Source organism: Hyperolius riggenbachi, chromosome 8 (assembly GCF_040937935.1).
Source record: "Hyperolius riggenbachi isolate aHypRig1 chromosome 8, aHypRig1.pri, whole genome shotgun sequence".
Classification (NCBI taxonomy): Eukaryota; Metazoa; Chordata; class Amphibia; order Anura; family Hyperoliidae; genus Hyperolius; species Hyperolius riggenbachi.
The window spans coordinates 230,823,234-230,837,391 of NC_090653.1; the positions used below are offsets into that span (position 1 = coordinate 230,823,234).

The following is a 14,158-nucleotide window of genomic DNA, read 5'->3' on the forward strand; positions in this document are numbered from 1 at the left end:
AAACTGCCAGGAATACATACTCAGTTTCTTATGGGCGGGGTTTCACCACAATATCAGTCAGGCCTCTTGCACACTGCAAGCAAATCAGATTCAGATTCCGCTTTTTAATCAGTTTTTACCTCCGATTCAGATTCAGATTTGCAGTGTGCAAGGAGCAAACTGCAAATCTGAATCTGAATCGGAAGTAAAAACAGATTAAAAAGCGGAATCTGAATCTGAATTGCTTGCAGTGTGCAAGAGGCCTTATACAGAGCCCCCTGATGGTCTGTTTGTGAAAAGGAATAGATTTTTCATGTAAAAGGGGGTATCAGCTACTGATTATGATAAAGTTCAAATCTTGGTCGGAGTTTCTCTTTAAAGAGGAACTTTTACTCAGGATTGAACTTCATACCTTTACTCAACTAGGGCAGTTGGGAGGGGGGGGGGGGGGGGGGGGGTTTCCCGCCAAGAGAACCCCTCCCACAGTCCTGACAATTTGCAGTCGGTGATCCTTGTTGCATTGTGGTTGCATTTCTAACTGCTAAACAAGCAATATCGCCCACTGTGCATAGAACTCAGTAATTCACATTCTGTGCAGATCATCTAGCAGAACGAAGGATGTCCCCAGCAGTAATACATTTCAGAATGAAAATCAGGGGAACAAAGAAGAAAGGTGGAGCACTACTCAGAGTACAGCAGTGTGCCACGATCCTTGCCCCAGTATCCCAAGGGGCGTACACCGATGAGACTTCACAATAGATCGCCACCACTCAAACTTTAGTAGTTATATGTTCTTTTATTGCATGTAAAAGACAGCAGCAATGACAGACGCTGTTGCCCTTTATCAAATTGCATAAGCTATAAAAACAAGTGTGAAATGCACCCTGGTGGGGTATTTAAAGGAGCACCATGGCGAAAGTGATGCTGTTCCATTATCCCCAGCATTGGTTGTTTAATAGAGACTGAATCATTTTCTCCATACAGCCTGTGTTTAAAAAAAAAAAAAAAAATAGATCCCATCATAGAATCTGCTTTTGTACACAGCTGACTTGCATCATTACATTAGCTCTTAACCTTCTTGGCGGGGTAAGCCACCACGGAGGATTTCTCAGGCTCTGCTGGGCCGATTTTCATAATTTTTTTTTTTTAGAACACGCAGCAAGCACTTTGCTGTGTGTTCAGGTCGATCGCCGCCGCTCGCCGCGCCGCCACCCGCCGCGATACAGGCCCCCCCCGCATACCCCTTGCACAGCCTGGCCAATGGCTGCGCTATGGGGTGGATCGGGACTCCCTGTGACGTCACCATGGCGACAGAGGAAGCCCTGAAGGAAATCCCATTTAGAACGGGATTTCCGGATGGGCTTGATCGCCGGCGGCAAAAAAAATAGGCTTAAAAAACCTCCCGCGGCCGCGCAGCCACCGAACAATTGACCGCCAGGAGGGTTAATGACGGGGGATGCGATGGGGAACTGCTATTAGCCATCCGTGCCTCAGACACAGCTGATTTTTTAAGCTCACATACTGCAGACTTCTCACATGTAACTAAATTATCAGGCTGTAAATATTGTGAAGCTGGAATGAATAGAACATGTTAATTTAGTAACTTTGTAGCTGTGAGAAGCCAGAGACACAGTAGGCTGATCGCAGTAAGAAGAGTTTTTTTTCTTTGGAGATTCTTGTACGGGCCAAGAATACCTAGGTGAGAAGTAGGGAGAGACCGGGAGCCCAATGGTACAGTATCGTTAAAGTGAACCTAAAGTCAGAATGAAAAAATGAGTTTAACTCACCTGGTGGCTTCCCTCAGCCCCCTGAAGCTGATCGGTGCCCACGCTGACTCCATCAGCTGTCCCTGGACCGGCCAGCGGCGACTTCCGGTTTCGCCATCACCGGCCGAAAGGCTGGGAGCGCGAGTGATTCTTCGCGTTCCCAGCCAGAATATCGTCCCCTATGCTGCTATTGCAGCATAGGGAGGCCGCAATAGCAGCATAGGGGGGCGCTATTCTGGCTGGGAACGCGGAGAATCACTCGCGTTCCCAGCCTATCGGCTGGTGACGGCGAAACCGGAAGTCGCCGCCGGCCGGTCCAGGGACATCTGATGGAGTCAGCGTGGGCACCGATCAGCTTCAGGGGGCTGAGGGAAGCCCCAGGTGAGTTAAACTCATTTTTTCATTCTGACTTTAGGTTCACTTTAAGTATAGGGAGGATACATTTAAATATATACTCACCAAGGTGAGTTGCAGTTCCTGCAACCACCATATAGGCCTGCAGGGAATTAACTGTCCCTGCTCAGTACTCCAGATCCTGCTGGATACTGGATGGTCGCTCTCCTGTAGTACGATAGACTTTTCAAAAACTGCAAAGCTATTAACTCCAAAGGAGGTCTTGTCTGGTAGTGGGTAGGATGGAGGCAACCAATGTGCATTCTCTCTTAGTATTTTTAAATACAAATAAACTATATAATAAAAAGAGGTAATAGCTTACCTCTCCAGAAGATACAGACACCAGTTCAACTGGAAAAAAGTTTTTATGCAAAAATGACAACGCTTTTCACGGGTCATGGCCCGCTTCCTCAGGTCAATACAAAATGCCTTGATAGCATAGGGGATAGAGTGTAGGCGCCTCTAATGTCCTCTTTTTTTATTATATAATTTATTTGTATTTAAAAATACTAAAATAGAATGCACATTGGGCGCCTCCATCCTACCCACTAGCAGTAAGAAGAGAGCAGATAACAGCCAGCCCCCATCACTACCCCCTCAGGAAGAACTGATGTAATGACACTGTCAGCTGTGTAGAGCAGATTTGGTGTTAAGAGCTTTTTTTTTTTTTAACAAGCGGTGTGGCGAAAATTGGCTTGTATCCTGCAACTCTTTGCTATTTTATAACGCTGATACCATCCGCAGTGCTTTAAAGAGTATTAATAATTCCAGCATTTGTATAGCGCTTTTCTCCTGGTGGACTCAAAGAGCTTGCGAGGCAGCCACTAGAGTGCACTCAGTAGGCAGTAGCAGTGTTAGTGAGTCTCACCCAAGAACCACTTACTGAATAGGAAGAATATCCTTGACTATATAGTCATATCACCAGAGAAGCTTACAATCTAATTACAATGACAGCCCTATGTCTCTGCCACAGTCTAAAGCCAATTTTGAGATTGAACCATTTATTAGCATGGTTGTTTTTGGATGTGGAAGAAAACCCATGTAAATATGAAAAAACAAAAACATATAAACACCACGCAGATAGTGTCCTGGCCAAGACATTAACGCGTTCATGGCTATACCATGAACTGTTAAATTTACAGCTGAAACAGCAGAACAGGCCACTCCCAATTATCACTCTTTACATCTGTAGATACATTTAACTTCCTACGTACATTTGTTACAAAGGTTTGAATCATTATTAAAGCTTTACCAGACATATGACAACCTACCTGAGTTTCCAATCCCATTGTCCATGTGAGTCAGGGAATGTGTGCGGCTCCGCTGTTTACTCTTTAGTGACCTGGGGCGACGCGGGGACATTGGTTGGGAAGGGGTGTCAGAGGACTGTGCTTTGCCCTCTCTGTATGAACGTAAGCGCGCATATACTTCCTCCAGCTCTCGGTTTTGTTGGGCCTGTAAAGTCACAACCTCATGAATGTGCCTAGAGAGGGAATAAACAGCAAATTAACGAATTTTACAACTTTAACACTACAATACTATATAAAAGACTGTAAAAGGTCAGAAAGCAATTGCTATCTACAAAATGTATTATATACAGTACCGGACATCTATTGTGAAACTTTAGAAACCATTTAGTTTAGGAGAGTAAAAAAAATGTGCATACTTTACCACTTCCTGCAAAATTGACGTTAAAAATAGTCCTATTTGCGCACCTTTAGTGCAAATAGGACTTGTATATAACTTCAGCTATACTGCCAAAGTGCACACACACCACTGGAGCGTGCATGCACACTCATGCACGTCCTCAGTCAATGGCATGAAATGGATAAAGCAAATGAATCACATAAATGCAATTATAATAATATGAATGTGCCAACTTTTCCACACCTGACCGGCAGAAGTACCTGCAGCAGGCAACTTCCCAGCAATGATGTATGCGTGCGCTGCAATGCATGCCACGAGATGTAGTCCCTGAGTCCTACATCTCATAGTATTTCCAAAAATGATCAGCGCTTCAAGTCACATATGCCTGAAATTTGCAGAATAGTTTGACAGTGACAACTAATAGTACCAACACAGCCAAAAGTCCTTGGTGAATCAATCCCTGCATGAAAAGTCCTTTTCCAAGGCCAGGTACATTATGGCAAGTATTCAAAGATGCTGCATGGACGTCATCTTGTCGGCACAGATCAGTCCATGTCCCTGCTGTTCGTTTTTGGAAATACTGCAAGAGTGCCTGTAGGTGCTCTGACAGGCTGACTATTGCACTCCCCAGTGACCCTCTGGGTGTGCATCTACATCCTTGTATATAGTCCTACACTTCCCAGCATGCATTGCCGCGTGCATAACACTGCCGGGAATGTACAAACTGCAGCTGTTGTGGCTGGTAGTAGATGGCTCATTCCTTGCGGGCCGTGGACTGGAGGAGCAGCACCTGTAGGAAAGTAATGATACTCGCACCAACCACTACCCCTCCAATAGCACACCCTATTAATAACCTCCCATATGGGGAGGCTAATTTTAAACAATTTTACCGTGTTGCTTAGTTCCTTTTGAAGTTTTGACAGCTTGCAAGGAAATGTACATTAGTAATTAAAAGTATTACCTAAACTGCTTTTGTTATGTCTTCATATTTTCTCCATGACTAACACCGGACCACATACAACTCGCTTGACTAAAACATTGTGTTGTAATAACTGAGGCTACCTAAAAAAAAAGGAAAAGTTTTGCTAATCTTGGGCTTCATTCAGTCTCTAGAAGTCTATTGGATACAACGCCAAAGTACAACTCTACTCCAGGCTGCCGCTGTCCCCTCCGTAAGATCGCGACCCACATTGCCTGTGCATGCGCGGGGCTTGCCTCTCGTGATCACACTCCCATGGCCAGGTGAGCACTTTGCATTGAACAGTTCAAGTCTGTAAACTGCAAAAAGGTAGAGCGCTCCCAGCCATGGGAACACGATGACGAGAGGCCCGCACATGCGCATAAGACCATGACCCACCGCTAGTCACAATCTTACAAAGGGGACAGCGCCAGCCTGGAACAGAGCGGAACTTCGATGTGGGACCCGATAGACTTCTAGTGGCTGGGAGAAGCCCCAGGCGAGTAAAACTTTATACAGTAACACTGTATAATTACCAGTCCAAGGTGTAATGTCCGTGAGCACATGAGATGTATGCAGACAGTGAGTGTGGGATCTGGGGATCCTATGCTATTGAAAATAGTGTCTGCTGCTGTTCACTTCCTAAGTTCTTATTTTGGTAAACCACCAGTGACTGCCTCAAGACATATAAAAGGGCATAGCTTATCCCTGGTCACATGATTTTAAAAACCACAAGTGAATAATATCAGAGCAGAGAAAGTATTATCACAAATATGAATATTGACTTGAGATTTCTTCCAAGCACTGCTGGCTACTTAGGAAACAAATGAAATGTAGATCTACTATCAGGGCCGGATTTGTACTTTTTGCCACACAAGGCCAACTTTCCCCAACCGCCCCCCAACCAACAGCATCTTAATTAACACCCCCTCCCCTCATCCGTTCCCCCACCCACCCAACACATTTCCTCCTCAAGCTTCCATGTTTCCCCCATCGGCATGAGCAACCTGATTATTTTTATTATTATTATGCATTTATATAGCACTGACATCTTCTGCAGCACTTTACAGATTAAATAGTCATGTCAATGACTGTCCTCAGAGGAGCTAACAATCTAATCCTACCATAGTCATAGTCTAATATCCTACCATATTATTATTATGTATTTATATAGCAGTGACATCTTCTGCAGCACTTTACAGAGTACATAGTCATGTCACTGGCGGTGGCTGGATAGTGTGCTGGTTAAGGGCACTGCCTTTGACATGGGAGACCAGGGTTTGAATCCTGGCTACAGTCAGTACCTATTCAGTAAGGAGTTCATGGCAAGACTTCCTAACACTACAGGGTGGCCTCTTGAGTCCCAGTGACTGCAGCTCTTGAGCCCTTTGAGTCCAACAGGAGAAAATGGCTATACAAATCTTCCAATTATTAATCACAGTCTAATGTCCTACCATATAATTATTATGTATTTATATAGCACTGACATCTTCTGCTGCACATTACAGAGTACATAGTCATGTCACTGACTGTCCTCAGAGGAGCTCATAATCTAATCCCTACATGCTCATATGACCAACATAGTCTAGGGCCAATTTAGGGGGAAACCAATTATCTGTATGTTTTTGGGATGTGGGAGGAAATTGGTGCGCCTGGAAAAAACCAATGCAGACATGGGGAGAACATGCAAACTCCATGCAGCTAGTGCCCAGTGTGGGATTTGACCCAGCGCTGCAAGGTCACAGGTTCAGAAACACAGCTAAGTTGTGGGGAAGCCATGGAAATTAGATGCACTAAGGTACAAGTAGGAATGAATTGGAAAGACAGGTGAGTTACTTAACCTTTCAAAATGTTTGGCTAGCATTAGGCCTCTGGGTGCAGCCCTCTCAGATGGCAATATTCCTTGTGGTTCAAATCATCCTAGTGAAGCCAGTTTCAGAATGACTACTGTACAGACATGCTGTTAGGAAGCTAGTCTGTACAATGTTGTCCAATCTTACCACACTCTATGTAAAGGGGTTCTTAGGTTCCTTTTAGTGTCTCTCAAAAAAAAAATCCTAGACACACACACCCCTACACACACACCCCTACACACACACACACACACCCCTACACACACCCCTACACACACACACACACCCCTACACACACACCTAAAATGTCCAAAAAGGCAAAAAATGTTGGAAAATACAACATTTCTTTGACATATTTATACAATAAAAAGACAAAACCAAAAGCGGACAAGTTTCAGACCAATCGGTCATTACTTACAGGCAGCCCGAGGTGAAAGCTGCAGCAAAATACAGATACTTACCTAGGAATCCTCCAGAGGCTTTTTGTGTCCTCCTTGCCCTCCCCCACAGCCTAGGACCCTCTGGAACATCACAGCAGCGTTCCTCTTCATACACAAGGACTGATGTACTGCCTGCGTGAGTATGGCCTCACCTTTTCAGTAACAAGGAGTTTCTTGTGTACATGCAGTTCCAGCTCACCTCGCAGGCGTCTCCATACCTGTGCAGGCACAGTACAGCCCTGGTCGTACACAGTGGAGAGTGCAGAAGCTTTTTGTCCAGTGCTGTGCGCTACAATGGTGAGGAGGAGGAGGACACAGGAAGACTCTGGACTATCCAGAGACTTCGCTTTACCTAGGTAAGCATTTGGTTTTTTTTCTTGCAGGTTTTACCTGAGGTACATTTTAAGGTCCGAAGCATGACAACTTTGGCTCTTTGTGCCCATTGTAATTGAATATGTCTGGCTATACAGAGATTTCGTGTTTTCTTATATAATTGCGGATCTATTTTTTGCCTTTTTGATAATTTTAGTGCTGATAAAGCTAGTGGATGACATTTCTACTTACAATAATCACAGCACTTTCCTGTACTGTAAAGAAAAAATACTGCCAGTTTATAATCTTAAAATGGCACTCTGCTTTTTAAAACTGAGAACAAAACAGCATTGATCAGAAAGCAATCACCCAGAAGGGTCCCTATATATATTAACACAACATTAGGAGCTGGGCATACAGTTCACACCAGGGTCGGACTGGGACACTGGGGGCCCACCAAAGAAATTTCAACCTGGGGCCCACACATCCCATGATTGCGGTAAAAAAAGGGCGTGACAATGCAACGGAAGGTGGGCGTGGTCATGATTTATTATGGACAGGGCCAAATGTACATGATCTTCTTAGCAGCATTGTAATTCAGAGACACTGCTGCCCAGCAAAACTTTGCTGGGCAGCCCCCTCCCCTCCTTCAATATAAAGTAATGTCCTACTTTGCAGAGGTTGCGACCACAGAGGTTGCAAGTCGGGGCCCTTGGGCCAAAGGGCCCTAACTCAACTACAGTATTACCTCTCTATTGGTCCTGTGCTCATAATAATCACTTCTATAGATACTTTGAACAGTGATAATCATTAACAAGCTGTTCCCCATCCCCTACTTGCACCTCTGACACGGTTGTTGCCATTGGCAGGTTTTGGTGCGTCGTATCACTTGTTATGTATAGAGTGCTTGGGGGGCCCCATTGTAAAATTTGCATCGAGGCCTACAGCTCCTTAGCTACGTCACTGCTCTCAGCATGAGTGCTTACAGCACTGAGAAGATAATTTTTGTGCTGCAGGCAGCAATTGGAGCTCTGTCAGACAAGGAGGGGGGGTTCATCCAAGACCTGGAGGCGGGACCCACCGAGGGAAAAAACTGTACTACTGTGGCCCAGTTCGACCCTGGTTCACACTAGTAAATGTTTCACAATTCTGTACACTTCAAATAAACAAAGGACAAACTGATGAAGGATGGATGAGTACCGTATTTGGTGGTTCCAGGAACAAGAACAGTGAGAAGCTGAGGACTGGGCTGCCTGCATTAGGCTAAATCTCTGCACAGTGGTCCGGCTCCCATCCCCCCACAACACATTCCGATGAGTGATCTTGCAGTTGCAGCTATTATCTTCTCTCCGTGAGTGTGTTATACGAGGTGTGGGAAGAGAAGAGCACACTGCTATAGGAAGTGTCAGACCTCGAAGCTACTGCAGCACGAGTGAACCACGAGGCAGAAGGGCAGCAAAATGTGACAGCCTTCCTTCCTCTTTGAGCAGTGCATCAATGGGCACATGCGAGCTACTACTCAGCACTGAAAGTAGAAATTTGAAAGGGGCGGGGAGCGAAATGTGATTCTAGACGATGGATGCCCCCGGAGACAACAGAGACACCACACATGATCGGTGCACCGGAGAGCAGCTATAAATACATGCTTTGTGCAGAGCGACACAGGGGTAGGTCGGGGTGGCTGCAAACTTTGTGGCAATAAATCATTGTGGGGAACGGTGTGGACGGTAGCCCACTTCCTGTTGGGAGACGGGACATTGTTTAGCAGATTGACTGTTTGTTAGCCCGCCCCTTCCATGGCTCCACCCTAGGCACGGGCCTATAGTGCCTTCCCACAAATCCGGCCCTGTCTACTATATCAGTGCAGAGCTGCCGCTTGCCTACATAATATACATACTGGCCAAAGGTGCACTGGATCACCAAGCCAGCATTTGCTAACGATTTCAGCTAAAAGATAAAGTTGGGATCAGAACAAAGTTCACTCAACACAAAGTCTTATCAGAACACAATTTCCCATTTTATTAACATTTTGCCTAAAGCAAAATAATTATAATCTCTTTTTGATATATTTTAGTTTGCACCCTTTGCTGCCATAGTGCAGACAGCATCTACAGTCCTCACTGGGCTTATGCAGAGGAAAAGACAGACAGATCCTGTAGGGTATTACCAATGCTACAGTCATAAGGTCACCTCCTAATCTGATTTACAGCTATTTAGAAAGGATCATTTATCAGACACTCTCCCATGTCTATTGGCTGACCATGCCTGCTGGACAACAATTTACACATCACTTACCTTGTGGAACCTTAAAGTGTCAAGAAATGTTTTCTACAAACTGCAGATTCAATATTTTTTTTTTTATAAATATTAATTGCCTCACTGCGCCTCAATGATAATACATCCAATGCTTCAATACTTCAATAAAAGATTTTTATTAAAAGTTAATTAAGATAATAATAGATAACATAGAAATGTCTCCTAAGCTGTTACTGAGATCAGCTGACCTCACCACACTGCATACCTTCATGCACACTGCTCCATTCACAACCTGAATTGGTTAATTCCCCCCACGAAAAGCCAGCTACTGCCGCCCGTGATCGTGTAGGGAGATTGTACCCCAGATGTGTTTAGAAACAGGCTGCAAGATCGTCCTTTGGGTGTGGCAGCGTGGTTTACACCCCAAAAAATTGGCAGCGTAGGCCCCGATTGGTGGAGACAGAGTGGTGACGTCACCTGAAACTTCCGATCCACGGAGAGTACCATCTTGAAGCAACAAGCGGCTCCGAGCTTTTGTTGTCCTCGGCCGGGACAAGGAAACTTGTCGAGCTGCTGAAGAAGACTAACACAGTCTAGCTGCCAGTCTTGAACCTCCCAGCCGCTAAGTGAAGGTTACGTGAGTCTATCAGCTACACGCCATATGCGGAGCAGTAAGACTGCTATGAACTTGACCGACAATCTAAATCAATTTGATTATACACAATAACACGCTATACACGGAGCATATGAATGCTATGAAATACAACACGAGAGATCAACGGAATTTTTTCTATATTTTATATTTATATGTTTTTTAACCATTTGGGGTGTACCAATTTTTTGGGGTGTAAACCACACTGCCACACCCAAAGGACGATCTTGCAGCCTGTTTCTAAACACATCTGGGGTACAATCTCCCTACACGATCACGGGCGGCAGTAGCTGGCTTTTCGTGGGGGGAATTAACCACTTCAGGTTGTGAATAGAGCAGTGTGCATGAAGGTATGCAGTGTGGTGAGGTCAGCTGATCTCAGTAACAGCTTGGGAGACATTTCTATGTTATCTATTATTATCTTAATTAACTTTTAATAAAAATCTTTTATTGAAGCATTGGATGTATTATCATTGAGGCGCAGTGAGGCAATTAATATTTATGTTCCCAAATCGATGAGGTTTTGAGCAAACCCCATAGCTTTCTCTGCAGCCCACACTATTACTGCTACAAAGCGCCACAGCCATCTTAATTTAAATATTTTTTTTTAGTTTTTCAAAATGTTATACTTACACCGGATGAAGGCATACATTTCTGGTAATGCCACAAGAAATAGCCTGTAGTAGAATATGGGTACACTTACAGATATTCTACTACTTCATTCATATTGTAAAATATTGGAAATATTTACAGATATATGATTATATCTATAATACCTAACCCTAGTCTCTTCCCACCCCCCACCCCCCATTTGTGTGCCGCTTCCTTTGTTTTGTAAGTGCACTGGGTTTGGAGGCCTGAGGAGGATTGGCACCGATGTGTCAGAGCAGACTTTGCTGTACATTTACCAGTGTATTTCTTTCACTACAATGACTTTTAGAGTGTCCTTGCAGTGCATCAATGCCTCCATGTCTGTACTACAGCCTTACTACCTCAGCAGGCTGCTCTCATTAACCTTTTGTAGACCACGTGTATTAAATCCTACGCCGCACTTGTGGCTGTCTAAGCCTGATGTGGCGTAGGATTTATGCCACCTGCCATTTCCGCTCCCGACGCCGTGCACACCCGAGAGGGGAGATTAAGCTGTCATTTGACAGCTGACATCTCCCCTCAGTAAACAGGAGCCATTGTGATTGGCTCCTGATCACTACGAGTGCTGGCGGATCGCAGTGATCACTATTGGCAGTGGCGGTCTGGGGGGGGGGGGGGGGGGGGAGAAGGACGGTGACTCACCGTCTCTCCACTCCGCTCTGGCCAGCATCCCCAATCGCTCTGCTTTGAGTGTCGGGTCGCAGACCTGGAACTTAACAACAGTGCGAGTGATGATGCCGGTCAGAACGGAGGGGGGCTAGTGCTGCTCATTGCTGAAGCCTGGGAGGTGAGTAAAGGCTGCATTTCGGGGGACACCTGTCTACTACTTAAGGAGATTGTGGCTGCACTACCCAATCTGTGAAACAACCGTGTCTGCACTCTGCAGGACGCCCAGAAACTGGGCAGTAGCACAGAGTAGCTCCGGGCTAGGTGGGAAAACCCAATCTTGAGCGGCTCTATGTTACTGCGCAGCTGTCCTGCGCAATGCAGCCACACTTGTTCATGGACAGGAGCATGCAACGAGATAAAAACAAGGAACACCAAGAGCCCCAATAGTGTAATATGTACTGGTAAATGGTTAGTAGATAGAGTAAATATTAATACTCACAAACCAGGGTTACCATTAGGCAACCACTGTAAAGGCAGGTGGGGAGATTTTCCTGACCCCACTCAGGAATAAGAAGTCGCTCTCTGTAGATGAGAAAAAAGGGGGTTCAACCCTCCAACCCATAGTGGACTCAATATTATGCAGGAGAACAGAGGCGCCAAAAGGATAAAAGGAAGCTAAATGAGCTTAAAAACCAAATTCTTGGTAAATAGAGGAGGTGCATATTTGGAGTTCATAAATAAAATATATTGACTGTCTTTACTACAGTCGTTGTGTGTCTACTTGGAGGAGGCAAGTCCACCACTACCTCCTCTATTTACCAAGAATTTGGTTTTTAAGCTTATTTAGCTTCCTTTTATCCTTTTGGCGCCTCTGTTCTCATGGACAGGAGCATGGCCACATGCACCAATCAACAAGCCCCGAAAATAAGACCTAGCATGATATTTCAGGATTTCTGAGGATGCTCAAAATAAAAGCCCTACTCCAAAAATAAGCCCTAGTTAGAGTTCATTAAAAACCAATGCAAATAGTTTCCAGGCAGCTACATTATAAATGCAAAAAATTGAAATCAATTGGCAGTAGAATGCAGTACAGATAGAGCCTTCACTAAGAAAAGCAGACACCCCCAAAACAATCACACTCAAAAGACCTCACAAGATCCAAACCATAAGGGTTGGCAAATGTGGACTTTCTGTAAATGTAGATTGTTGTACGTGGAAAAAGGAAAAACAGTCAACTATGAGAAATTCATGATGGCATTTTCAGAGGTTTGGAAAGTTCTAATTCTAGAATGTGTTGACATGACAATGGGGTTGATTCATTAGTTATAAAGCAACATGCACACACTAGTGCAGGGTAGCGCTTGTTCTTAAGTAACCAGCGCTCGTCTAAGTTACGTGGGCTCCTTTAATTGTCGCGTGCTGTGAAGTAGCGCGACCACGATACTTTACTAGCGCGGCTGCTACTACATGAATTAATGTTGTAGCGGCTGCGCAAGCGAGGTATCCCGTTTGCGCTACTTCACAGTGTGCGGCAGTTATAGGAGCTTACGTAATTTAGACAAGCGTGCTTGTTACTTAGGAACGCACACTACGCAGCATGACCGTGTGTAGCGTGTGCATATTGCTTTTTAACTCGCGTTGCTATAGCAGTGCTCTTTAATGAATCAACCCAAATATTTAAATAGTTTTTTTATTTATTGTGTGTGTTCAAGAATAAATCTGTCCTCTTGCCCCCCCGACAAGGTATAAAACCCCCCTTGTTGTACACAGACACTGGCGTAACAATAGGGCCTGCAGCCCCTGCTCCCGTGGGGAGGCCCGGGCCCCCCCCCCCCCCCCTGGTTCCCGCTCGGGCCGTTTTGGGGGGCTGGAGGGGTCGCAGCATGAGGGGAAAGCAGTGGCCACCGTCGGCGGGGAGGGGGGACATTCCCCCCCACCTCGGGGCTCTCCCCTCTGCGCTCCCCCCTCCAGCTTAAAGAAGTGTCCGTGGGCAGCGGCGAACAGCGGCCGGCCGCAAACAGATACATACCTTCCATGCGCTCCAGCCTGCGTTCCTCTCGCTAGCCTCTGACGCGACTTCCGGTACAACTTTAAGCTGGAGGGGAGCGCCCTGAGGTAAGGGAGGGGGGAACGTACCCCCTCCCCGCCGACTGTGGCCACGGCTTTCCCCCTGCGACCCCTCCAGCCCCTCAAAACGGCCCGGGGGGGGGGGGTAAGCTCTGAAATTCTGCAGGGGGGCCCAGTTACGCCCCTGTACACAGATACTGCCTAAGGATCATAGATGGAGCCATTTGCATGTTCTCTCAATAGCAGCAACGTGAGCATTTTGGGACCACTTTTGTATACATTGAAACTTAAAAAAAATGGGAAAGACTACATTCCAAGTTGATTCAAATTTCATGGAGACAAGTGCTGATGGTGCAGTGAGATACCATGTCAAAGTCAATGTAATTGAGAAATTAAACGGTTTGCCTCAAAATTGCATTTCCTTGACTCGATAGAACCCTAGTGCAACTTTCGAAAGGACCCAAAAGACCCCCCACAAGACAGGAGGGAAGACCGTGTATCATTCACAAGGCAAATTAAAAAATGCAGCCTTTAAAATAAAATACATGGAGGAAGAAAACTGAAGGGAAGAAAAA

General features: G+C 45.4%; 1 protein-coding gene across 2 annotated transcripts in view; it reads right to left on the minus strand.

Moving 5' to 3' along the window:
- Positions 1–14,158, minus strand: part of WNK3 (WNK lysine deficient protein kinase 3) — a 217,239-nt gene that overhangs the window by 9,124 nt on the left and 193,957 nt on the right. For both annotated transcript variants that reach the window (XM_068248302.1, XM_068248303.1), the window contains exon 22: positions 3,410–3,621. In XM_068248302.1, the coding sequence (XP_068104403.1) occupies positions 3,410–3,621 (212 nt within the window). The remainder of the gene's footprint in view (positions 1–3,409; positions 3,622–14,158) is intronic.